Source organism: Chiloscyllium plagiosum, unplaced genomic scaffold (genome assembly GCF_037043375.1).
Source record: "Chiloscyllium plagiosum isolate Xiang-an unplaced genomic scaffold, Cpla_swu_hap1 HiC_scaffold_17, whole genome shotgun sequence".
Lineage (NCBI taxonomy): Eukaryota > Metazoa > Chordata > Chondrichthyes > Orectolobiformes > Hemiscylliidae > Chiloscyllium > Chiloscyllium plagiosum.
The window spans coordinates 44082625-44109715 of record NW_028270155.1 but is presented as its reverse complement, the minus strand read 5'-3'; the positions used below and the strand labels follow the sequence as shown (position 1 = coordinate 44109715).

Sequence of the window (27091 nt, the reverse complement as noted above, 5' to 3'; positions counted from 1 at the left end):
ACACTTATGTGAGGAGCAAAAGGATGGCCAGAGTGAGGGTAGGGCCAATCAGGAATAGTGCAGGGAGCTTGTGTCTGCAGTTGGAGGTGGTAGGGGAGGTCCTTAATAAATACTTTGCTTCAGTATTCACTCCTAAGGACCTTGTCATTTGTGAGGACAACGTGAACCAGTCTGATATGCTCTGACAGGTTGATATTAGGAAGGAGGATGTGATGGAAATTTTGAAAAACATAAGGATAGATAAATCCCTGGGCCAGACAGGATACACCCAAGGTTTCTACACGAAATGAGGGAAGAAATTGTGCGCCGTTAACAATGATCTTTGCATCCTCACTGTCCACTGCAGTAATATCACATGATTGAAGGATTGGAAAATGTTATTCCCTTGTTCAAGAAAGTGAATAGGGATAATCCTGGTAATTACAGACCAGTCAATCTGACCTCTGTGGTGGGCAAAGTATTGGAGAGGATTCTAGAGACAGGATTTATGATTACATGGAAAACCATAGTTTGATTAGCGATAGCATAGCTTTGTGAGGGGCAGGTCACGCCTCACAAACCTTCTTGAATTATTTGAGGATGTGATAAAACATGTTGATGAAGGTAGAGCAGTGGATGTAGTATACATAGATTTTAGCAAGGCATCTGATAAGGTTCCCCATGGTAGGCTCATTCAAAAGGTAAGGACGCATGAGATACAGGGAAACCTTTCTGTTTGGGTACAGAATTGGCTGGCCCATAGAAGACAGAGGGTGGTGGTAGATGGCAAGTATTCAGCCTGGAGCTCGGTTCCACAGGGCTCGGTTCTGGAACCTCTGTTCTTTATGATTTTTATAAGTGACTTGGATGAGAGAAGTGGAAAGTGGGTCAATAGATTTACCAATGACATGAAGGTTGGTGAAGCCGTGTATAGTGTAGAGGGCTGATGTAGGTTGCGACGAGACATTGACAGGATGCAGAACTGGGCTGAAAAGTGGCAGATGGAGTTCAACCTGGAAAAGTGTGAAGTTATTGACTTTGGAAGGTCAAATTTGAATGCAAAATTTAAAGGCAGGATTCTTGGCAGTGTGGAGGAACAGAGGGATCTTGGGGCCCATGTCCATAATCTCTCAAAGTTGCCACCCAGGTTGATAGGGTTGTAAAGAAGGCCTATGGTGTGTTGGCTTTCATCAGCAGGGGATTGAGTTTAAGAGCCACGAGGTTATGCTGCAGCTCTATCGAGCCCTGGTTAGACCACACTTGGAATCTTGTGTTTAGTTCTGGCCACCTCATTATAGGAAAGATGTGGAAGCTTTAGAGAGGGTGAGGAGATTTACCAGGATGCTGGCTGCACTGGAGGGCTTGTCTTATGAAGAAAGATTGAGGGAGCTAGGGCTTTTCTCATTAGAGCGAAGAAGCACGAGAGGCGGTTTGATAGAGGTAGATTAGAGATTAGATTCCCTACAGTATGGAAACAGGCCCTTCGGCAAACAAGTCCACACTGACCCTCCGAAGAGTAACCCACCCAGACCCATTCCCCGACTCTACATTTATCCCTGACTAACGCACCTAACAGTATGGGCAATTTAGCATGGCCAATTCACCTGATTTGCACATCTTTGGATTGTGGGAGGAAACCGGAGCACCCAGAGAAAACCCATGCAGACGTGGGGAGAATGTGCAAACTCCACACAGACAGTTGCCCAAGGCCAGAATTGATCTCAAGGTCCCTGATGCTGTGAGGCAGCAGAGCTAACCACTGAGCCACTGTGCTCATGAGAGGCATAGATAGAATGGGTAGACAGAGACTTTTTCCCATGGTGGAAATGTCTATCATGAGGGGCCATAATTTGAAGGTAATTGCAGGAGGGTTTAGGGAAAATGTCAGATGTTGGTTCTTTACTACCACCGCTGGCAGTGCATTCCACACACCCACCACTCTCTGAGTAGAGTCAGATACATTAGGAACATTTAAGCAACCCTTGGATAGGCACAGGGAAGTTAGTACAATGAAGGGTATGTAGGTTAGTCTGATCTTAGAGTAGGATAATAGTCTGGCACCACATTGAGGGCTGAAGTGCCTGTACTGTGCTGTCCTGTTCTATGTTCTATACAACACAATTTATTCATGCACTATGGTTACAATACAACAAAAGAAAGAAGAAATTGGAATCACTTAACTCTTTCAGAAAACTTAACAAAATAATAGATTATTTAACTACTAAATGGTAACAGTTCCAATATAGTAGCATCCTATAAACACACCCTTGGCAAATTCAGTCAAATAGATTGTCCCGCATGCAAATCTCCAGTCCAGGAGGAAAAAAAAACATCAAGAGAAATGCTGAGGGTGAGAGAGAGAGAGTAGCAGAGGAAGATGTATTGCAGCTACTAAACCCAGCTTCGAGGCCCCAGCAACTGCTACTGAAAAACTCAAACGAAAAATCCTGACTCTGTGGGAGTTGACTCTACCAGTTCAGGCTGCTTTAGTTGTTCCAACTTTAAAAACAATCATGCTTCACAAGCTATTTACTTTATTGGATTCAAATGGACAGTTCAATGCCTCTGTCTTAAAACCTCTCTTCAAAAACAAACAGAACAAAGTACATCTCATAAAGCCATAGTACTGTTATACAATGCTGGAACATGACGGACAGTGAAGCGTAGTTAGAACTTGATCTCTGTAACTTGATCTCTGTAACTGCAGTCACTCCTACTAATATTGGACAGATTGGTAAATCTTTCCCTCTTGTTCATTGTTTTACCATTTACCTAAGATCCAATCTATCAACTGTCCTTGGTTGTGATGCATGCTTGTTCTCCCCTTGCCCTTTGTACTGGGTGCTGCCTTTGTAAGGAAGGAAAGAAGAGACCTTTAGATTAAAGCAATGGAATGTATTCATCTGATGCACAGAAACTATTTGGTGCAGATTTGATGATGAGAGGGACTGTATAAGAATGAAATTGAATGGTTGGTAGAAAGATGGGAAAGTGAGGAAGTACAAAGGAGGGTGCTTATACTTGCATGTGGTGGTGAGGAGCAACAAGATAGAGTAGTCTTGATGAAATCGAGGAGTGGGACAAGTTAAAAACTAGTTGCAGCTGAACACCAAAAGATGCTCATCTTTTATGATCTGTGTCGATAATTAAGCTACTTTCTGCATTGAATCAAGGACAGTGGCACCGAGATGCTCATACTGTCCTCTATCTCCACAACCTCTTCCATTCCTTTTTATCTCTCAGTAGCAGGTTGTTTCCTTTCTGTGGTCAATTGGAATAAGTCTGGCCCATTCCTTAGTAACCCTTGAAGCATATCCAGGACAGAGTGTTACTGAAATAGGATGCAGCCTTTTCCCTTAAGATTCCATTCTGATGGTTCCAGATTTTGGAAAGTCAGCTCCTTCAAATTGCACAATTGCATTTTCTCTCTTGGAATTGAGATTGTGTTACCTGTGTCCACTTCACAGTCCTTGGGGAGTTAAATGATAATAGAATGGTTGCGTTAACAAAAACAATTTCAGAAATGCTGCACTTACTTTCGGGTTTCCCACGTGTACTCCAGACATCCACTCTAGCCACTGGTTTAGGGTATGTTGAAAACTTAAAACTGGGGCCTCAGCGCCTGGCTTTGTGCTCATCTTCAGCTGAACTCCAGAATAAAAATACATCCATCATTTATGAATGCCTAATTGTTGCAGTGTACTCCAGCTTGACAACTGTATTGTGAAGATGTCCTGAAAATTGACAAGAGTATCAATGGACACCAATAACACACTGATAGTTTATTTGAACCATATGACAAAAATGCCTTTGTTGACAGTAATGATAAATGATCTTTTGTCAGAATGGTCTCAAATGTGCCTTATAGCTCAATGTGTGACTTTGTTCAAGAACATTCAGACTATCAACCTTTCCTAGCATTATTACTTCGAAAGATCTTTTGGAATAAAAAAATAACTAATATTAAATCAACAAGACCACATGAGAATCGAATCAGCTGGACTAATATCTGACCAGGGAAATCTGAAAGTTTTTTTTATATATATTTTTAGTTTTATTTTTAGTTTCTTTAAAAGGCAAGTTTTTATACATTAAACAGGAACTAGTTGATTTCATGGGGCTAGAGTATATCTTTCAGAGAGCTGTTGTAGCCTAACCACAATCAAGCCTCACTAATTGCTGCAATACAGTTAATTTAGAGAAGTAATCTATCATATTAATGGCACAATTCAATACTACCACATACTGAAGGACATAAGTGTAACCGGCAATCCATTTTTCTGAACTGATCCAAACCATTCAATGAGATCATGGCTAGCCTGCACCTCAACTCTATTTACTCATCTAGGTGCCATATCCCTTAATATCTCTGTCAACATTTATCAATTTCAGTTTTGAAATTTTCAATTGAACATACTGATCTTGAAAGATACTGAGCACAAACTGCAGAATTTTCCCAGCCCTTCAATGACATGGGCAATGGGGAATGATAGTTGGGAACATATGACGAGACTGGAAAAGTAAGATTCTTAATGTGTAGATTAAAAAGTCCAATTTTGTACATGAGGCTTCAATGGAAAATTGAGAACCTCACTAATGAGCAGTGAGAGCACTGCTTGTAGGCATTGACACAAATGGCATTGATATCGCATTATTACCTAATCTTGCCACATTTATACACAATTTAGTACCTTCCCAGGCACCAGAGAGAAACTGGTCACCTGAGATGAAAATCTGTGCAGCAACAACTCTCTGGTGTCTTTTCTGAGCCTCCATCTTGGCTAGCATTCCACAACCTTTCAAGGCAAGGTCCATTGGCAGCAGCTGCTTATACCCTCTATTTATGGAGGCTGGCACCTGTCTCACCATTCATCATCGCGCATCTCTGACTCCCTTCCAATACAGTCCACCATTTCAATGCTGCAACACCTTTCCTTATAATGCTGCCACTAGGCTGCTTTGTCTTCAGGGTCAGGCACCCATCCTTGCACCTCAGGGCTCTTAGCATGTTTTCTTAGTGCTCACGTACTTGCATGGATTCTCACGGCATCTTGGTCTTGCCTGTTGGAGAGTTGCCATGGTGTTGGGCATAACGAAGCTGTAGGCCTCAGGCTTTGGGAGTAAAGTGGGGAGGCGAAGAGTTAAGTCAAGGGGTTGGTTGGGAAAGTAGTGCAGCTCACACCTGGCGGGATTGACAGGGATGGTAAAACAGAAAAGAACATGAAGGTTCGTGGGATGTCACCTAGATTGAGAGGCTGAGCCTGTGACCCGCCCTTTGAAGTGTGATCTGTGTTGCCTTCGATCCTCATCCAACTTGCAAATATGCAAAGAGAAAAGGCTGCTACCGCACCTGGCATGGACAGAGTAAATGTTCTTTTCTCTGGGATAGTGGACTCTACGTATGAGTGATGTGAGGCCTCACAAGACACAATTGCATTAACTAGAGCATCACAGAGTCGAGATTAAAGATATCTATCATTACAGAATTCTGCATGTGAAATGCATGTTATAACCAACTAGGTCAACTGAAAATCCTGGATGGGGTAAGAAAGTCTCATTTTTTCAATCACACAGTCTCTGTCTGAATTTGTGCTGCACAGCTTGTGCAGGTTACAACAGATTCATTATGTCAAAGGTACATGTAAAAGCATTTCAATATCTTCCTTTGTCCCAATATTGGATGACAGCAGTTAAATATCTTTCATGTCTGCTGTAATGACTGATTGGTCATCTTACTACTTTGATTTTAATACTCCCACTTAGGCTCCTTAGAACCATAACAAATGAATCTAGAGTCAGAGCTTGGTATTCCTATGGCCAATGCACTATGTGTGGTCAAACAAATCAATGAGGAACACAAGCATCTGGAACCCAGAACCAATAGCTACATGAACGCTGGTTCCAATATGGTACAGATAGTGCTGGTGCCCTCTTCCAATTTTAGATCTTGTTTTTTGGGTGTCTCCAACAAACTTTTCGCTTGCTGCTCTTGTGTCTGTTTTGCATCTTAGCGAAATGATTGAATGGCTGACACTATGTGGTCATCTCCTGCCTGGGTCTGAGGAGGTGCCTGGATACTGGCAGTCCTTCCTCAGGTAGCTGCAGAGATGTCCCTGGGGTCAGGGAGTCCAGAACGAGAGGGCATAGGTTTAGGGTGAGAGGGGAAATATATAAAAGAGACCTAAGGGGCAACTTTTTCACGCAGAGGGTGGTACGTGTATGGAATGAGCTGCCAGAGGAAGTGGTGGAGGCTGGTACAATTGCAACATTTAAGAGGCATTTGGATGGATATATGAATAGGAAGGGTTTGGAGCGATATGGGCCGGCTGCTGGCAGGTGGGACTAGATTGGGTTGGGATATTTGGTCGGCAAGGACGGGTTGGACCGAAGGGTCTGTTTCCATGCTGTACATCTCTATGACTCTATGACTCTATGTGCTTGTGACATGCTCACCAGCTTGTTCTCCCAAGTCTAATCTTGCTAAGGTACCTGCTGTGGTGCCAGGACTTGGGTTTGTGGATACTCTGGGAGGCAGCCTTGCTGGTGCTTCCTCTGATGAATCTGGGTCATCTTCCTCAGAGATGGAGGAGGAGGAGGTGAGGTGATGTCCTCTCTAGGTGAATTGGGTGGATGACAGTGATCCAGGGAAGATGCTACATGCAACAAGGGGAGTGGTAGACCCCTGTTAACCTTGCTGAGAGTTGGGTACAGGAGCAGAGTGTATAGCAGCAGAGAGAAAATGGTGGTACATACCTTCGTGGAGCACATGAGGTCATTAAACCTCTTGGTGCATTGCTGGCATTCCTCCAGAATGGGGACACTATACTGACCCGGTGGGAAGTGGGATAATGTCAGACCAATTGAGCAGGGTCTGATGCTATAGTCTCCTCTGGTAGTCCTGAGACAAGAGGACTGCACCCCTCCCCACCGCAGTACCAACCAGATCCTGCAAGTCTGTGTCAGTAAAATTGTTATCAATGTGCCTCTGTTGGCCATTTCCAGGTTAATTCTTCACACACTATAACTGTGAACTGCTCTTCCTGGCTTGCTGTGTTTGACCTGGTGCACAGTTGGGACTTAAACATAGGCAGAGGGAAACTAGGAAGTCTTTGGCAGCTGTGGACACTGCTACCACATGAGAGCAGCACTGCGAAAGCGAGGGACATATAGAGGGAGGTGAGCAGCATGAACTTGTGTGAGAAAGCTCACTCAAGTTCATGGAGAGGGACCCCCAAAACTGACAAAGCAAATTGTGGGAGAATTCAGACCTAAGTTACTGTCTGTAAAGCTTATACCAGGATCATGTCTATGGATGTTCTCCTTCTTTACTGGTGTCTTTCTGGAGTTTAGTGGTGGTTACTGGGTCAGCATGTGTCATTGGGAAAGGTGAATGCATTTTTTTCTGCTGGTGTCACTTTTTGGAATCCACTTGTCTCATGAGTTGGGACTGAGATGGCTCCTTGCCTGGGCCTGTTAAACTAATGGTGTATGCGCGTGCATGTATACACATATATTCTTTACGTGTGCATGGTGGCACATGTGCACGACCCATTTGCCTCAAGCCTTCCCCCTCTCGAGGAGCCATTCTCACACAGTTAAGTCATTTGGCAGGTTGGGATATCATAAGTGAGGCCCACATTCATCCTGGTGGAGGCTAGCCTGCCTCATCTTTCTTGGGGGGTTAATGATTACTTCTATAACAGATTCACACTTGCACTTTTTCTCACACGTTATCAGTCTCACACTCACACACACGTGCACAAACACATGGCCTCATGCACACACACACACACACACAATCACATATACACTTTGTTTGCCTCTCCATTTAGTCTTTTCCTTCTGGAAGATGAAGCAAAGGGGTTGAGGAAAACGGAGTCTCCGATAACTGATGCTGCCCTCTTATCAAAGAATCATAGAATCTTACAATACAGAAGAGGCAACAGTAACAGCATCAAATCCAGTAGATGCTTGTAAATCAGACATTGTAAGATCCCTCAGGTGAGTACAAGGAAAGGTTAATTTAGAAAAACAGTCACTTCTCTAGTTTTATGCACATATCAGCAGAAATGAATTACAAATTAAATTATAAAGCATACCAGTGTAGCAAAACATGCTGTCTGCCAACATTTTAATTGAATTTTATGATGCTATTTTCCTATGACACTTGCAGAAATGGAATCACAATGGAGACAGAGTTTCATATAGGGACTTAAAACTAATGCTCCCAATTTACAGCTACCCAGTTAAAAGATTTTCTTTTAGCTTTCCTTTGTTGTATAAAAATGGTTTATAACCATCAAGTCAAAAATTAAACTAATCCCTAATTGATATGCCAGAAATTCAATAGGAAGTGGTCTATTCTGGGAAGCTTGAGGACTTGTCTCCAAAGTCATCACATACCAATTTAGAGAAGCTTGGACAAAAACAACTGCATTTCAGATTTGTTATGCAAAAAGACATACCTGTGCTATGAATGTGTACTGTCTAGCTTTAAAAATATACAAGTATTATAGAGTAACTGTGTAAAATTCAGGACATTCACATAGAGATAAAGGAGAGGAACTGATTTAGGCCATTCAGCACATCTAGTCCATTCTATCATTCAACATGACCATGGCTAAACCTCTATCTCAATGCCATACATCCACTCTTTCCCTCTACTTCTTGACGTCTTTAGCTCCTAGAAATGTTATCTATTTCTTTCTTCAGCAAATTCAATGGCTTTGCTTCTGTAGATTAGATTAGATTACTTACAGTGTGAAAACAAGCCCTTCGGCCCAACAAGTCCACACCGACCCGCCGAAGCGTAACCCACCCAGACCCATTCCCCTACATTTACCCCTTCACCTAACACTACGGGCAATTTAGCATGGCCAATTTGCCTAACCTGCACATTTTTTGGACTGTGGGAGGAAACCGGAGCACCTGGAGGAAACCCACGCAGACACGGGGAGAACGTGCAAACTCCACACAGTCAGTCGCCTGAGGCGGGAATTGAACCCGGGTCTCTGGCGCTGTGAGGGAACAGTGCTAACCACTGTGCCACCGTGCCGCCCACCATGCCACCGTGCCGAGCTTTCTGTAGTAGAGAATTCTACAGCTTCCCACCCTCTGAATGAAGATATTTCTCCTGATCCCAGTCCAAAATGGCCTACAGTATATCTTGAGATTATGACTCCTTGTACTGTACCCACTGTTCAATGGAAACATCATTGCTGTATCCAATTTTAACAGAATTACAGAATTTTATATGTTCCAATGAGATTCCCGTTCATTAATCCAAACTCCAGAGAATACAAGTCTTGTCAACTTAATCTCTCCTTATACGACTATCCTGCCATCCCAAAGAATCACCAACATCATATCTGTGCAAACACAAACATGTGGGAGTTATGCAATAATAGAATCTCCTCTGCATAGATAGAGGTCAGTCAGCCTATCGAGCCTGCACTAGCACTCTGAGCATCCCACCCAGAAGTATAACCCCACATTAATAATGACTAATCCACATAGCCTGCATATCCCTGGACACTACGAGGCAATTTACCAAGGCCATACACCCAACCTGTCGGACTGTGGAAGGAAAATGGAGCACCCACTGGGTACCCACACAGACATGGGGAGAACATTCAAACTCAACACAGATAGTCACCCAAGGCTCGAATTGAACCTGGGTCCTTGGCACTGTGAGGCAGCAGTGAGCCACCGTGTCACTCAACTTTACCACTGTGCCACTCTTAGCCACCATGCCACCTACTTTACTACTTTTCTTGTCAAACCTTGAGTATTATTCATCAAATTGCCACTTAAGTATTATTGGTTTAGCATCAGTTTACTTCTGCCATTTGTGAGATTCTCCTAACTTTTTATTCATTTAGAATGATTCTCCTAACTTTTTATTCTGTGTTTCACACTACTAACCCAAAATGTGGGTCTCCTTGTTCTCCATTGTACATATTAGAGGAGTTATGACAATTAAAGGGGAGGACAGGGTGGGGAGAAATACTGAATAACACATCTCTGTTGAGACCCTAATTTTAATTTCTAAGTTTTCTAATAACATTGTAAATCTGAAAACATAATACAAACTAGTCAATTCTGCGATTGAATCTGAGAAACCAGTTTATTAAAATTGCATCTGATGTTAAAATTTCTTATTTACATAGACCTTTGAGACCAACCATTTTCATATTTGCCTATTTAATAATGAAGAAAATGCTTTAGCATATGTCTCACAAAATAACATATACAATGTATGACTCCATTCCATACCATTTAACAGAAAGAAAAGGAGGAAAAAGATAGGGAACAAAAGTTCAGAAAAGCTACAGAGGGGTAACCAGTAACAAAGAAAGGAATTATTTGACAAGTAACGTGAACTTCATGTGAAGGGATAGTTCTGTGACAGCTTTTACAGAATAATTAAGAGTCATGAAATTAAATCTCAAAGGATAAACAAAAGTACTGGAATGCCATTTCATCAAAGTAGAATTTGACTATTTATGTTGCAGAGATTTATTTTTCTGATCTTCTTAGCATGGTATGATTGGCCCAAATGTTATAAGGCTGTGTATCTTCCACATAAAATTGTCACTCTATCATATAAATAAGATTTTTTTTCTTTCTCAATTTATTTTATGCCACTGTTTCTAGAAACAGAAGTAACAAAGGAACCAGGAATAGGCCATGTAGCCCCTTGAACCTGTACCACCAGCATTTAATGAAACTATTATTGACCATCTGCATTTCCCCATATATCTTTCTTTGAACTATATCTGCTAATATTATTAGTTAACAATGACCTATCAATCTCAGATTTAAAAGTAACAATACATATAATTACTTCCCATTTCTGGAAGAAGCCTTCTAAGCATTTACCCGTTTGTTGGAAATCTGGTCTCAAATGCAGTTGGATGGAGAATAGTCATTTCTAATGGGTGAATAGCTTTTACACTCTATTTTGCACATTGTTTTGAATGTTATACTCATGCGTACCCCATTACATTTTCGACTGCTATTGCTGGCACTTACTTATGTACTTGTTATACATGTCAATTAATGCTCAAGGAGAGGCAATGGCCTAGTGGTGTTATCACTGGGGTGTTAATCTAGAGACCCAGGGAATGTTCTGGGGACCCAAGTTCAAATCTCAGCATGGCAAATGATGGAATCTAAATTCAATAAAAAACTGGAATTAAGAGCCTAATGATGTCCATGAATCCATTGTTGATCGTTGGAAAAACCCATCTGGTTCACTAATGTCCTTTAAGGAAGGAAACTGCCATCCTTACCTGGCCTGGCCTACATCTGACTCCAGACCCACAGTAATGTAGTTGACTCTGAACTGCCTTCTGGGCTATTAGGGATGGGCAATAAATGTTCATGGGTAACAAAGTGACACCCTCATCTTGTAAATGAATAAAGGAAAACACCTTTCAGAATCAATTGGAGTGTACATTTTCATTGGGTTTTGATCTTTTGCAGGCCACTGATCACAGTCCTACTGTTCTTCAGAGACAGAAGAATGGATTTGCATCAGACCAGCAGTCTCCTTCCAGCCAGCAGGTGCTTCGTTTACAAGAAAAACAGAGAATGATAGAACAATCCAAGGCACTGAAACAAATAGTGCAGGTAAATAGAGATCTTCATTTCCCTCAATGTGCAACTTACATGCCTTTACTCATTGAAATCTTAAAGCACAATCCTTTCAAGGTTTTTGTAAAACAGCTAGTACACTTTGCATTGAGAGCATAACAGCTGACCTTTTCTTCAAAACTCACCTCCAGACCTTGACAATATTTGTGTATTTCAGAATTGTAGAATGTATTGTTAAAACAACATTCTTTTCTCTAATGTTCACTCACACAAAAGTATTGCACAAGTCTGAAGCAAACTCAAGGTTCAGCAAAATCTTAATCTTGTATCTTCTGCATTTATGGAGATAATAATTACCTTTCTAATTTCATCATGTTGAGAGGGTGAGGTGAAGTTAGATCAGAGGAGGCTTGTGTGGAATCTAAACACCTGCAGCAGTCTGTCAGGCCAAATAGACTGTCTCTGTACTGTAAGCACTACAATTTCCAAAACGTGTTGTGGAGTCAGAAATTGACAGAGATTTTGACCTGGAGACCTGTGTCTCTATTCACTGGTAACACACTAATTTTAGAAGAAATAGAGAGCTTTCATCTCCTCTCCCTTCCTCAGCAGTACATTACACCGTGGAGAGTTGCCACTATTCACTAAGAAGGCCAAAAGCAATTGGTGACATACATCTAGACTACAATACAGACAACTGAAAGTTCAGTTTAAGGAACTGAGAACTTTCTGAAATACACTTCATAAAAGCTGCAGCTAAACAGCAGTTAACACATTTACAAAATGAGGTTTTGCTTCAGCAAGGCACAATGGGTTTTGAAGCAAGGAAAGAAATATTAGAATGGACTGACTGCAAATATGATCGAAGAGATGGGTTTAAAACTGGAGAGGCAGCAAGGTTTAGAGATGGATTCCAGAGCATGGTAAATAGACACTTTAAAATATGAACTCAAATTGGGATTGTAGGAGGTAGAGGTAGAATATAGGAACAGGAGTAGGCCATTCCGCCCATTGAACTTGCTTAACCATTTAATATGACCATGACTGATCGAGCACTTCAGTGCCTTTTATCCACACTGTCCCTATAACCCTTAATGCCATTGATCTTCAGAAATCTATCTATCTCTACTTCAAACATACTCAAACACTGAGTTGCCACAATCCTCTGTGGTAGATAAGTCCAAAGATTCACAACACACTGAGGAAGAAGACTTCTTCTCATCTCTGTTTTAAATGACATCCCTCTGATTTTTCCATTGTGCCCTAGTTCTAGATTCCCTAATCAGTGGAAAATCTTATTTGCTTCTGTCCTGCTTATCTCTTTAAATATAAGATCACCTCTCATTCTTCAAACCGCTGTACAATACAGGCCTAGTCTGTGCAATTTCACTTCATATGACAGGACTGCCATCCTTCAAACAAGCCTCTGTGGTACTCCCTCCATGGCAATAATATCCTTCCTGAGGTAAGAAGACCAAACTGCATGCAGTATTCCAAATGTGGTTTAAAATAACTTCTATACAATTGAAGCAAAACTTCACTATTCATGTACTCAAATCTTCTTGTGATAAAGGCTAGCATTCCACGAACCTTACTAATAGCTCGCTGTATTTGATGTTAGCTTTAAGTGACTCAAGGGCAAGGTCACCTAGTTCCTTTTGTGCATCTACAATTTCCAATTTTCTACCATTTAAGAAATACTTTGCACATCTGTACCTCTTACTAAGATGGATAGCCTCACATTTTTCCACATTATACTCCATCTGCCATGTTCTTGCCCATTCACTAAGCTTGTCCAAATGCTCCTGAAGTTGCTTTACATCCTTCTCACATTACACATTCTACTTGGCTTTGTATATAATGTATATAGTGAACAGCTGGGGTTCAAGTGCTGATCCTTGAAGTACTCCCCTAGTCACTTGCCAATGGGAGAAAGTTCTGTTTATCACGACTGTACTTACTGCCTTTTGACAAACATGAATCCATGTTAACACATTACCTCCTATACCATGTGCTTTAGATTTACTAACCAACTGCCTTTGGGACACTATGTCAAAGACCTTCCGAATATGCAAGTATACTACATTAATTCACTCCCCTTTATCAATTATTTTATTACATCCTAAAAAGACTCCAGCAAGTCTCTGAAATTTGATTTCCCATTCTCAAATCCATGTTGATTATGCCCAGTCAGATCATTATTATCCAAATGTCCATTTGTTACATCATTTATGATAGATTGTAACATTCTGCCTCCTACTGACGTAAGGCTAACAGGTCCATTATTATTTCATTTCTCTCTTGCTTCCTTCTTAAATAGTGGGTTGACTTTTGCAAGTTTCCAATTAACAGAAATCATTCCAGAATCTATGGAAAGTGATCACCAATGCATCAACTATCTCTGTAGGCACCTTCTTCAACACTTGGTTGTTGGAGGTGAACTTGTGGGGGAATTGACAAGACTCTAAATTTAGAATTCTCAAGAGCTCAGGGAGAGTCGGAGTAGCTAACGGGAATAAGGAGGAGAGGAATCAGATCAGAAACTCTTTTGTAGATGTGTATCAATATTCTTTGTGTTAATATAAGTGCTACACTGTTAACAATTCCTTATAAATGTCTGGATATGTAGCACAAACTTTCTTATTGATTGTGTTTAGTCAATTTCATAAAAATGGATATGAAATTTTATGTAACATTGTCCTTCTCATTTATATGAACCGAATGGGAAAAATTTAATGCCATCACCAGAGCCGATTTTAGAGCTGGTATGGGTCACCATTAATCAGACAGATGATAGGTGAGGGGTGGAGATCAGTTTCCAGGGCAGGAAGGTTTGAGGCACCTGCAAGTCTTTTAAGGACCATAAAGAACATCATCCCATTGCCATTGGTATTCAACCAGCAGCAGGCAGGGGATTCATCATCCAGGGAAACTCCTTGCAAACCCTGTCAGGTTTGCCAGTGGTCTACTGGGCAGCTGTCTTCTTCAAGGGCACACTACATCTGATAAAAACAAACCCTGCATTAGGTAGGGTGCCCAGAAGATGGTTTTGGGGTGTCTGTGCAAGAAGCCGCCTTCTTGCCTTTGCTCGCAATGTTGCTCACTGTAATAACACTTTCATTTGGAATCTTAGCCAATCCACGCTCTCCTATCTGTGAATCCATTGGTGACACTCTCCATACTAGGTCTTGCTGTAGTGTTCACTGCTACTGATGATGCTGCCCACACAGGAGAGCTGACAGAAAAGCCAGTGCTTGAGAGCATTTACATAGCAGCTTTTGTCTAGAAGGACCACTAAGGGGAGCTCAGTGGGAGACAGTAAATCCTAACCAAGTGATAAAACATGTTTCACATAAGAAAGTGGATTAAACACTTAAACCAAAGAAGGTATACTGTGAAACAAAAACAAATGAGCTGCGCAGCCTTTAGTGTCATACATCAGGAAACCTAGTTATACACATTGGGAATTTCTTGAAAGTTGTTCTCTTCTATTGCTATAACCTCACTCAAAGTGTGGAAGCCTCATTTACATTTGTAATTATGCTAGGAATATGTTGAAAATATAATACATAAAGATAATTATAACATAACAAAAAGATTAAAAAATCATTAAAGTCTGAAGATTAAACAGCCCTTCAAATTGATCTTAAGGAATGAGAAATATCAAGCACATTAACAAATGTAATTCGGAAATGAATACTTCCTGTCTGCCTCATCTGATAGCCACTGGAGACTGCAATAGAAACACAACTTTCAGAGCAAAATGAGAGAATTAATAACAAAGTTAAATGATTCTGTTGCCAATATTGTATTTCCTAAGAATTTGAGAAAGCCTAACTGGCTATACTTCATGTTGTCCCATGCTGCAGATATTTCTATAACAAAAGTAAAAACATCATCAGTTGGTTTTCTATCAGTGTAGTGTTAATAGAGATTTTAATCTACCTGTTCAGATGCAATGGAAGTGGAAGAAGTTGTGCAGTGTGATGGGAATCAAAGAAATGTCAAGCTAGTTACTGACTGCTGATGGTTGAAATAGTTCTGGCTGAGTAATTCTTAAGAGTTTGTCAAAATCTCTCTCAATCATATGAACAGAATTGAGACAGCTCTGTATTTACTCAGATGATATCATGTATTCATGGAGAGGAGAATAATTATTGTGTGTTGTTGAATCACTAATTGCATAATACTTTGAAAGACAGTGCCGCATAGAGTGGACCGACTGTATTACATCTGTGGAAACCACATACCAATTCGGCCCAAGTATGAGGTGGACATGACTGCACTGAAAAGGTACCAATATTTATGAAAGATTTCAGAAAAGATTTTTAACAATTAGGGATAATCTATTGAATAAGCTATAATTAAATAAGAGTAAAAAAAACTATAAAAACTTGTAGGCATTGTGTAAAAAAAAAGAACTGCACATGCCATTAATCAAAACTAAAACCAGAAAATCCTGGAAATGCAAAATTGGGGTCAGTCAGTATTATAAAAGAAATACAGTGTTCAAGTTGTATTTCTGATCAGAACCCCAGTTTGTGTTTTTATTATCTTTTAATAGATGAGACAGTTTTGTCAACATAAATTACTCAAAAGAAAACTGATGGTAATTCAACATTCATGACCATATTAAAATTTTGCATGTGTGGTTTGATATATCAGGGTGTAAGGGCAGGATTTTAGATGGGACTGAATGATAGCAGCTATGGTGAGATGTGTGACAGAATGTGACAAGATGTTCTGCAAGTTGGACCTGATGTTGAGAGTAACATCTTTTATGCTTTTCACAAATGGTGTGGTGGAATTCTCACTAGGTCGTAACGAGTTGCCAACAAACGGGACTTACTGCATCTTCGATGCCTTGTTGGCAGCATAACTCACATGAATATTCATTCTCCCATTTTACCAAACTCGCAAAGCAAGATAGAAGATACAAGATATCCCTCATCCATAGACATTGGCATCCAGCATCTGCCAACCCTCACGGCTATGATAGCACCTCTCTGCTGCACTGACATGCTGCTCAGGAAGTGCAAACTTGCATTATGGAGCTCACAGGCAACTAACATTGAAAAGCTGCAGCAAGGACACACACACACACACACACACACACACACACACACACACACACACACACACACACACACACACACACACACACACACACACACACACACACACACACACACACACACACAAATGGATTGACCCCACCTGCCTGCATGCTTGCAGCATCCATGCCTTCCATCGCCATGACATGCCTGTTAACACATTGCCACTTCAGACAAAGCCAAAGGCTGTCATCCGTGCTGCTTTGAGGTGCTGTTTTGTGCAAATGCACAAACAGGCTGTTCATCAGTAATGGTCTGTCTAGGGGCACACCTTGGTGAACAGCTACAGCTGCCTGTGTGACACTGCACAGTCTTTCAACCAAAAGGCCATATCAGAAACTGGTGGAGGCTAGTCCTCTGTCCAGCCAAAGGTAGGCATGGGGTGCACCATTATTCACGGGTCCTGCTAATGTCAGTTAGGGGAATAGTCTGCACATAATTCAGGGATTTCACCACAGTCAGTCATCCATTGGGATGTTCACAATCAGGAGTCATACCCAGTCTAGTCCAGGGAATGTTCAACGCTCTGTTCTGTTAGACCAGCACAAGAGTCAGGGGAATCACACATTGTCAATCAGAGGACTGCAAAGACAGTGACTAAAGATCTAGTTAGACATATCCAAGGCTGCGATTTGACGTTATTCACAGAGTGTGATGAATACAACTTTGGAGTCCGTCCATTTATATTTCAGGAGGATCTAGTGGAGGGTCTGTAGGACAGTGAGGAATCATTGTCAGAGAGTTGTAGGAGTCAAGGCTGTGGGTAGATTGGAAAGTGGAGGCATTTGTAAAGGTGGAAAGAAGCTCAGGTATGTGGAACAGATAGTAAGCTAAGGGAGGTGGCGGGGAAGATTACTGATCATGACCATCACTATGTCCTTCACAGCAAGAGCAGAGAGGAGTAGGGTGGACACCATGATGGTGTAATGTCAGGGTTCAGGAAGCAGAGAAGACTGTTGTAAGGGAGGCTTGATGTGGAGGGGCTGCATATGGTGGAGAGGTTAGTGTGAGATAAAAGGGGGAGTTAGCTTGCAATCAGATGGGACCCAGTGTTGACAGTGTCCATCAAAAGCTGTGTTCCTTGCCATGACTTTCCAATCTGCAGATGTGAGGTGCTACCAGAAAACGGCTGGGACAACTGCCAGGCCAGGTGCAGTCACTGTTAAATTGATGGGTGAAAGCACCCCCAAGACCAACATCTTCAATAGCTTTATTGACTGCTTCAGCTCAGACCTGGTCAGACAGCACTGAAACTGTGCTCCATATAAAACAGAAGATTGCACAATAGTGTCATATGCCATGGTGTCATGAGCAGTGGGTAGTCCTTGTCCCCCAGTAACCAGCCTGATGAGGCACCAGCATGCTCAAAAGTTCCAAGAACACAAGAATGCTCCAGGATGGAGGAGGCGTGGGAGCTGCCAGGGTATTGGGCATACAACTCCAGGTAGTGGTAATAGTGATCATAAGACCATAAATGTGGAGCCATTTGAGATGGAGAAGTGAGATGTTGTAATGGTGAACAGGGAAGTCACAGACAGACTAAAAAGTTGTTTTGCATACAGAAAATCTCCCAGAAATGTTAGGGGACCGAGGAACTTGTGTAACTGATGAGCTAAAAGAAATTATTATTAGTCAAGTGGTTATACTTTTTTATAAAATCTGGATTGAGAATTCACATATCTCCCAGACCAAATAAGCTTCATCCCAGAGTGTTCAAAGAATTAACAAAAGAGATGGTGAGGGCTGTGGTGGTTGTTAGCTTTCATAATTCTATAGATCCTGGAAAGATTTCTGCTGAATGGAGGGCAGGAAATGTAACCCCGCTCTTTAATAGGGTGAGTGAAGATCTATAGATTTGTTTGTTTGACATCTGCAATTGGAAAAATATCCAAACCTATAATAAAGAATGCAAAAATTGATCATTTAGAAAAGAATGGCAAAATTGGAGCTACCATAAATTTCAGAAGGGGAAGTCACGATTGTTGGAACATTTTTTTTTGAGGAAGGTAGTTGTTGCATAGACAAAGGAGAACCAGTTGGTGTGGTGTATTTGGATTTTCACAAGGATTTTCATATGGGCCCACATATGAGGTTAGTCAATAAAATTAAAGTATCTGGAATTACACAGGTACAGACTAAGAATAGGGTTAGGGTTAGTCTACAGAAAGAAGGAAGCAGGAATAAATGGATCACCCCTTTTGGCAGAAGATTACTAGAGGCAGACTGCAAGTTTCAGTGCCAGCTCCACAATTTCATAGTCTATTCTGTGAATTTTTCCAAATTCACTGATGGGAACATGAGCTGAGGAGAGTGAAAAATGACTTGAACAGCCTGAATGAATGAACAAGATTATGGCAGATGGAATTTATAATGGGAATAAGTGTAATGTTATTCACTTTGGAGGACAAAAAAAAACAAAAGTAGAATATTTTTCAAATAGTGAGAGGTCGGGAAGTGTTGGTGTCCAAAGGGATCTGCATGTCCTTGTTGATAGAAACTAGCATGCAGGTGCACCAAGTAATTAGAAAGGCAAATGATGCATTGGTGTTCATTATAAGGGGAATTGAGTACGCAATTAAAAAATGTTTTATTGCAGTTGTATAGAGCCTTGGTGAGACATTATTGGCGTACTGGTAAAAGTTTTGATCAAAATCTCTGGTGAACAAGGGAAAAATTTAAATTATAACATAGTACTTCAGGCTAGGAAATTAAAAATTTAAATAGAATTCTTACAGCTAGCTTAAGTGTCACTGGCATAGGCACTATCGAGGCATGACTCTAGCAAGCAAAATCAAAGACACAAAAGCAATCTGAGCCAAGGATACAGACCCTGGGATATATTAAAACCAGAATTAAAAAGATCAAAGGGGCGGTTTAGAAGATAGGCAGCTCTGGTTCAGCTGAAGAACAAAGGCCGAAGACCTTTTTAACAGTTCCAAAGAAAAGGCAAGAGATCCTTCATTAAATTTGCATTAAAGGTGGAAAGTGTTCACGTAACACCACAGATGTGGGAAGTGGTATTGTTTATTAAAGCAGAAATGGAAGTATTTTGTATATCTATTAAAGAAATCAGAATAATTTACTATCATCAGAATCACTTATCTGCTCCACAAGAGGTAACTTCCAAAAAGTGTGCTGAAGTAGATAATAATCGCAGAAAAACAAGAAGTCAAGTAGCTACCCATACTGTTGAGCACACATGTTTATATTTATGGGGTATATGGTGACCTGGAAGATATTGAACCATTTGGACACTTCCTGGATCGAAAAAAATTTTAAACAGGGTTTTGAAGAGAACCTATGTTGTTTCTTGGAAATGTGAAATGGGAATAGCAAATCTGATGAGTTTGGAAAATAACCAAGTAAAGCTTTTAGGGAATTAGAAATGTGGTTTATTATTCATTCTTTCTGGAAAACCTGACTTTGAAGAGACTGGGGCCCCTTGCACTATGATTACCTCGTAATCCTTGCTTAACTTAGGTTTTTGGTTGCATGAACCTGAGGTCTAAGACGAAAAAGGTCTCCAAAGCAGCAAAGCCATAAAACTGTCTCTCTTGCTTTCTTGGTTGAACGGCTTGGGAATCTGATGAAGTCTTCCATGCCTCAGTATTTTTATTATGTTTAATCTTTGAATTCCCAACTGTTCCTAAGGGAAATAGTTGATTCAGACCTAACCTTTTTGGAAACAGCACATTGACGTCAATGGTCATAGTCCCGGTGGCAAAGCAGTTAAGATTAACAGCATGTTTCCAACATTCAAGTGTCAGATAGTAGAAAAAGTATATGTACTTCATCATGAAGAATTCTTACTCTCAAGTAAGTATGTGTCTTTCCTCAATATTCTTCAAAAGATTGAAGAAGTTAAACAGCAAGAGTTGAAGAGTTTTCTTAAACAGAATACCCTAAACTACTTAAGAGGTTAAGGAAGCTTAATACTGAATACTACAGCATCACCCTGAGGAAAGTTACTAAACCATTGCCTTGAAACATCCAGGAATAGTTTGCCATCTTGCATGAAACAATTTGACAAACAACTTGCAAAGATGGCCCACCAGGATATAATTTCCCTTGTTAGAAAATCAACCAAGTTGTAAACAGGGTATTGTTATTGTAATAAATCTAATGGGACCACACAAATTTATGTTGACCTTGCACAATTAATAAGGTGATGATGAGAGAAATCCATTCTGTCTTCAGTTGGTGAGAGTTTAGCTAAATTTTATATTAGCTAAATAGAATGCAAACTCTAGATTCTGGTAGGTGCTCTTGAACATGTATTTACTCTTGCTTCTCATATCCATAACTCCATTTGGGAGATTTTCCTTCTACAGACTACCATTTAGAATCACCTGAGTCCCACAGATTTTTCATCAGACTGTGTCCCGATTTTATGGGTTATTCCTGAAAAAAGATACATTGATCAAAGCTTTTCATCTTTTTATCAGGACGATCCACTAGAAATACTAAAGCAAAGGTTAAACAACATTTATGAGAAGGGAGTGCTGGTTGATTGGCAAATAGACTCTGTTTGGTACAGGTGTGCCATGAAGAATCCCCAGTTAGTAATGACTGACACTTAATTGCCAAACATTGTTTAAGTTTTAAAAGTTTACTCTGGTCAAAATAGTGGCCACAGAAATGAGCCAGAGAATCACTGTCACATATTTTGTCTTAACCCCTTCCCATCTACCTAACTCCCCCAGCCCCACCCCACAACCTTTTTCTCTCTCAGCCCCCTTCCCCCTTCTCATTCCTGATGAAGGGCTTATGCCTGAAATGTCAGACTCTCCTTCTCCTCAGATGCTGCCTGACCGGCTGCGCTTTTCCAGTGCCACACTTTTCGACTCCTGTTTGAGGAAATAATCAAGATGATTGATGAGGGCAAACATAGCTTACTTGGATTTTAGTGAAGCCTTTGACAAGGTTCCACATGCTGGATGAAAGATAAAGTTGGATCACATGGGATTTAGGGTGAGCTTGCCTTTGGATTCAAAATTGGCTCAACGGCAGGAGTGATGGTGGAGGGTTGTTTTTCAGACTGCAGGCCTGTGACCAGTTGTATTCCTCAGGGCTTGGAACTGGGTCCACTTTTGTTTGTCATTTATACAAATAATTTAGATGGGAATATTGAAGATATGGTTAGTAAGTTTGTGGATGACACCAAGATTGGTGATATAATGGACAGTGAAGGAGGTTATCTAAGATTACAAGGAGATCTTCATCAATTGGGTCAACAGGCTGAAGAGTGGCAGATGGAGTTCAATTTGGATTAATGCAAGATATTACATTTTGGTATAACAAACAAGGGCAGGACTTATACAGTTAAAAGCAGGGCCTTGAGTAGTGCTGGAGAACAGAGAAACCTTGGGGTTCAGGTCAATAATTGTTTTAAGTTTGTGTCACATACAGATAGGATGGTTAAGAAGGCACTTAGCTTGACTTCATTGCTCCTTTTATTGAGTATAGGAATTGAGATGGAATGTTGAGGTTGTACATGATGTTGGTGAGGCCTCTTCTGCAGCACCGTGTCTAGTTTTGGTCACCCTATTATAGGAAGGATATTATTAAGCTGGAGAGAGTTCCGAAGAGATTTACCAGAGGGTTGCCAGGAATGGAGGGTTTGTGTTATAAGGAGAGACTGGGACTTTTCTCATTGGAGCATGGGCGGTGACATTATAGAGGTTTGTAAAGTCATGAGGGGCATAGATAAAGTGAATGTCTTTTCACTAGGGTGGGGGAGTTCAAGACTAGGGGCATATTTTTAAGGTGAGCAGAGAAAGATTTAAAAAAGACATGAGGAGCAATTTCTTTACACAGAGTGGTTCGTATGTAGAATGAATTTCCAGAGGAAGTGGTGAATGCAGGTACAGTTACAACATTTAAAATACATTTAGATAAGTACATGAATAAGAAAGGTTTGGAAGGATATAGGCCAAGTGCACACAGGATGAATTAGTTTAGTTTGTGATTATTGTCGGCACAGACTGGTTGCTCTGAAGGATTGGTTTCTGTGCTGTATGACCTTTGACTCTATGTGTTAAAACTACCGCAATGTATTTACATGTTTTTGCTGTCTACAATGTACGATGTACAGGACTCCGTGTATAAATATGCAGCTTCCAGTACAGACAGGTCTGCAGCATTGTGAATCCGATTAATGAACCAAAAGTCCCTATATATCTCATAATGTCTTTTTGACTTAACAGCAGCATCCTGTTAGTGGTGAATGCCACTCATATTGCTACTATATAATAGCAGCATGAAACAGCTAGTTTAACCTGTCAAATTTTTGAGATATCTGAAGGAGACTGAGTACTTTCCAGTACCAAAAATGATGGCATTAGCTCATTAATGATTTTGTATGATATAAAGTGAGAAATTATCTGATCAGCATAGTCATTACCTCACAGAATGACTTTGTGCCATACTTCAACATCAAGTTTGTATGGAGTTGTTACAAGGTTGCTGATTAGGCCTATCTTATAGTGCATGGAACTGTAGGAATCCTGACATTTCTATTGATTGGTGAAGGTGGTTTGCAGGAGACAGTAATAGAGAAACCCCAGCTAGTTTCTCAACAAGGGACATGAAGGAAAGAGAACTCAATTGACTGCTTCACTTCAAAGGTGAATTTGAGTGCAAGATGGTGCCAATTAAGCCACCTTACCTCTGATTTACAGCTCAGGGATTTGGGCAAGGCTGAACTGAAACAGTCGTTGAAAAATATTCCTCAATATATTCGCAGTTCAACAGATAAAACAAACCAATCAAACCAGAACAGCAGGAACCAAATTCGGCACTGTCCTTTACAAAAACTAGAGCTTTTGTTCATCAAATGATTCAGCACTTATATTTATGATGCAGTTCTAATTCAAGTTTACTGTTTGATTGATTGTGTTGTTGTACCAACATACACACATGTATAATTTTAATAATGGAAAAATATGACTGGGGAGAGATGCAGTATAAACGTTCAAGCTTATGAGAGAGTTGTTACTGAGGAGTTCCTGAAGCATCACCTAATATGATGATGTCATATGGACTTGTGGGCAGAATAGAAGAGGATCTGAGAGGAATAAGATCAGGACTTTCTCCTCACTTGTGTAATAATGTCTACCAAAGCAATGTAACCTACAACTAGTTTGTAACGGGCAATAACCCACTAGTTGTTCAAGAGCACTTTCTATTTAAGTCAGTAACTTGCTTTTCTTTACCTCACCAAGCAAGCCCTGTCGATTCTTAGAGGATTGAGGCAGCAAACCTATCCCATGGTGAGAGGCAGACTACATTTAGCTGCATCTACAATATAAATGTCCAATTATGGGAAAGGTCAGGGTAGAGAAGGCCCAATGTTTCCTTATGGAGCCCAGAGGATGGTCCTGCTCCTGTTAGCCCATAAGGAACTTTAAAAGAAAAAACATACTTGTGTGGTATTCCAGTAATTGCTGACCTCACCACATTTATTCATTACCCTGCTAAAGCCTAAAGTTAAATAGGGTAGGCTTCAATTAGCTCATCAGAATCCAATTGTGTATTTAAAATGGATCCTGCTGGCTTGAGGTTAGTTGTCCTCACCACATGCAGTTAGATACTTATTATGAAATTGCATAAATCAATTGGCAAATACAAATGATTGGATAAAATTCCACTGCTTTAAAGATGATAGGAGTTGAAATCTGAGGAGTTTGTTCATCACAGGTAAGAATGATTGATTTCAGATATTTGCATTCCAGCAGGATTACAAAATACAAATCAGTAACAAGAAATCAGAGTAGTTTTCTCTTTACTTCTGAGACTAATTCAATCACAGCCAACCAATATTCCAGGCAAGATTATCTACCTCCCCACACAATGACAATCAAATCTGGTCTGCCTTCACGCATATGGCTCAAAATTGTTGACGTGTAGGGTAGAAGATTAAAACAAATATTTTTCAAATTAGTAATTGTTACAGCACACAAAACTTTTGACTTCACCAAGCAAAGCTTCCAAAATTCTAAATGGCTGACATTTGTATATTATTGAAGACTACAGCTCTGGTAACAGCGGATTAAAGCTAACTAGCAATTTGTTCAAACTTAGTAGTCAGAAGGAAAAATTTTGTTTCACTTGTTAAAAATAATATATTGAACAGTTCACTCTGTTATGACAATGACCTTCATTGTCATATTTTCAAAAGTAAATGCAGTGTGCATTATTAAATGAATTTATGCACCAGGCCTAACCTTGCTTAGTTAATACACTGCATTGAAGTTTATTTAATTTCATTCAATTATAGTTTCCTGACAGGGTTACAATGCCATACACTTAAAGATGCCAAGCCCTCATTTATCTGTTTACACTTTTGGGATTTTAAAATGAAGGGCAGCTGAGCAGTCTGTTTGTGTAGAACTTGATGACTAGGTAACTTCCGATGTAATTATATTGATTTGCACACTTTATTTATAGACAACTACATCTGATTAAACAAAATTGCAGCTAGATGGACAACTTTATCAGACATTGCTGGAGTAAACAAAATGATTAATCGAATTATATTCTAAAATACAATTATTGTGAAGTTTGTAGACTGAGACTTGGTTTCTGTTATATATTTCAGTACAAGCATTAACTTCTGTCAGAACCATTTGATCTTCAAAAGATATAAATATTCTTTGTGAGATCGTGTCATTTTGCTTTAATAACTTGCTTAATTAATCTCCTTTTTAGAGTCATAGATAGAGACAAAGAGATGTACAGCATGGAAACAGACCCTTCGGTCCCACCCATCCATGCCGACCAGATATCCCAACCAATCTAGTCCCACCTGCTAGCACACGGCCCATATCCCTTCAAACCCTTCCTACTCATATACCCATCCAAATGCCTCTTAAATGTTGCAATTGTACCAGTCTCCACCACATCCTCTGGCAACTCATTCCATACACGTACCACCCTCTGCGTAAAAACGTTGCCCCTTAGGTCTCTTTTATATCTTTTCCCCTCTCACCCTAAACCTATGCCCTCTAGTTCTGGACTCCCCGACCCCAGGGAAAAGACTTTGCCTATTTATCCTGTCCCTGCCACTCATAATTTTGTAAACCTCTATAAGGTCACCCCTCAGCCTCTAACGCTCCAGGGAAAACAGCCCCAGCCTGTTCAGCCTCTCCCTGTAGCTCAGATCCTCCAACCATGGCAACATGCTTGTAAATCTTTTCTGAACCCTTTCAAGTTTCACAACATCTTTCCGATAGGAAGGACACCAGAATTGCACGCAATATTCCAACAGTGGCCTAACTAATGTCCTGTACAGCCGCAGCATGACCTCCCAACTCCTGTACTCAATACTCTGACCAATAAAGGAAAGCATACCAAACACCTTCTTCACTATTCTATCTACCTGCGACTCCACTTTCAAGGAGCTATGAACCTGCACTCCAAGATCTCTTTGTTCAGCAACACTCCCTAGGACCTTACCATTAAGTGTATAAGTGCTGCTAAGATTTGCTTTCCCAAAATGCAGCACCTCGCATTTATCTGAATTAAACTCCATCTGCCACTTCTCAGCCCATTGGCCCATCTGGTCCAGATCCTGTTGTAATCTGAGGTAATCCCCTTTGCTGTCCACTACACCTCCAATTTTGGTGTCATCTGCAAACTTACTAACTGTTCCTCTTATGCTCGCATCCAAATCATTTATGTAAATGACAAAAATTAGAGGGCCCAGCACCGATCCTTGTGGCACTCCACTGGTCACAGGCCTCCAGTCTGAAAAACAACCCTCCACTACCACCACCCTCTGTCTTCTACCTTAGAGCTTAATACATGCTTTTTGAGAAGACCAGTATTAGACATACTTTGTTTCAGAACCATATTCCTCTGTACCCCATGGTCATTATTATGCTTAGTGCTGCATACAGATAAGGGGTGCTTCTAGAAATGACCAATGATATCTTTATTAAATAATTTTTAACTCGCTTAAGAACGGTTTTTATTTTATGGGACAATGTACATTTATGAAGCATGTGTGCATGTTGTGATAAGTTCACACTTATGACAATTTAACAAATTTTCTCTGAACTTCACTGGGTAGTCAATGGTTATTTGATGTGGAGTTCATTTTGATTGTTATATAATTACTAGTTGACATTTGTTTCCTTTTTTATGATAACAGAAACTAAAGCAAAATACAGTGGATGTTGTATTTCTGAAATAGACACCAGAAAATACTAAGTATCTGTGGATACACATAGAGATTTAATTTTTCAGTTCACTAACTTTTCATCAGAACCAGGAGATAATTGATATGAACAGACCCTTATGTTTCTTTCGTTGGCTCTGTATTGACTCAAAGGTTCTTTTTCTCTAACTTGGCCTTTACATCATGTTCACTCCCTGCCTTCTACTGCCAATAGCCTTTA

General features: G+C 40.4%; 1 protein-coding gene across 1 annotated transcript in view; it reads left to right on the top strand.

Moving 5' to 3' along the window:
* The window catches only part of LOC122558401 (uncharacterized), a 367215-nt gene that overhangs the window by 285228 nt on the left and 54896 nt on the right, over window positions 1-27091 (top strand). The window contains exons 4-5 of the mRNA XM_087995568.1: window positions 11467-11613; window positions 15776-15870. Coding sequence (XP_087851694.1) covers window positions 11467-11613; window positions 15776-15870 — 242 coding nt within the window. The remainder of the gene's footprint in view (window positions 1-11466; window positions 11614-15775; window positions 15871-27091) is intronic.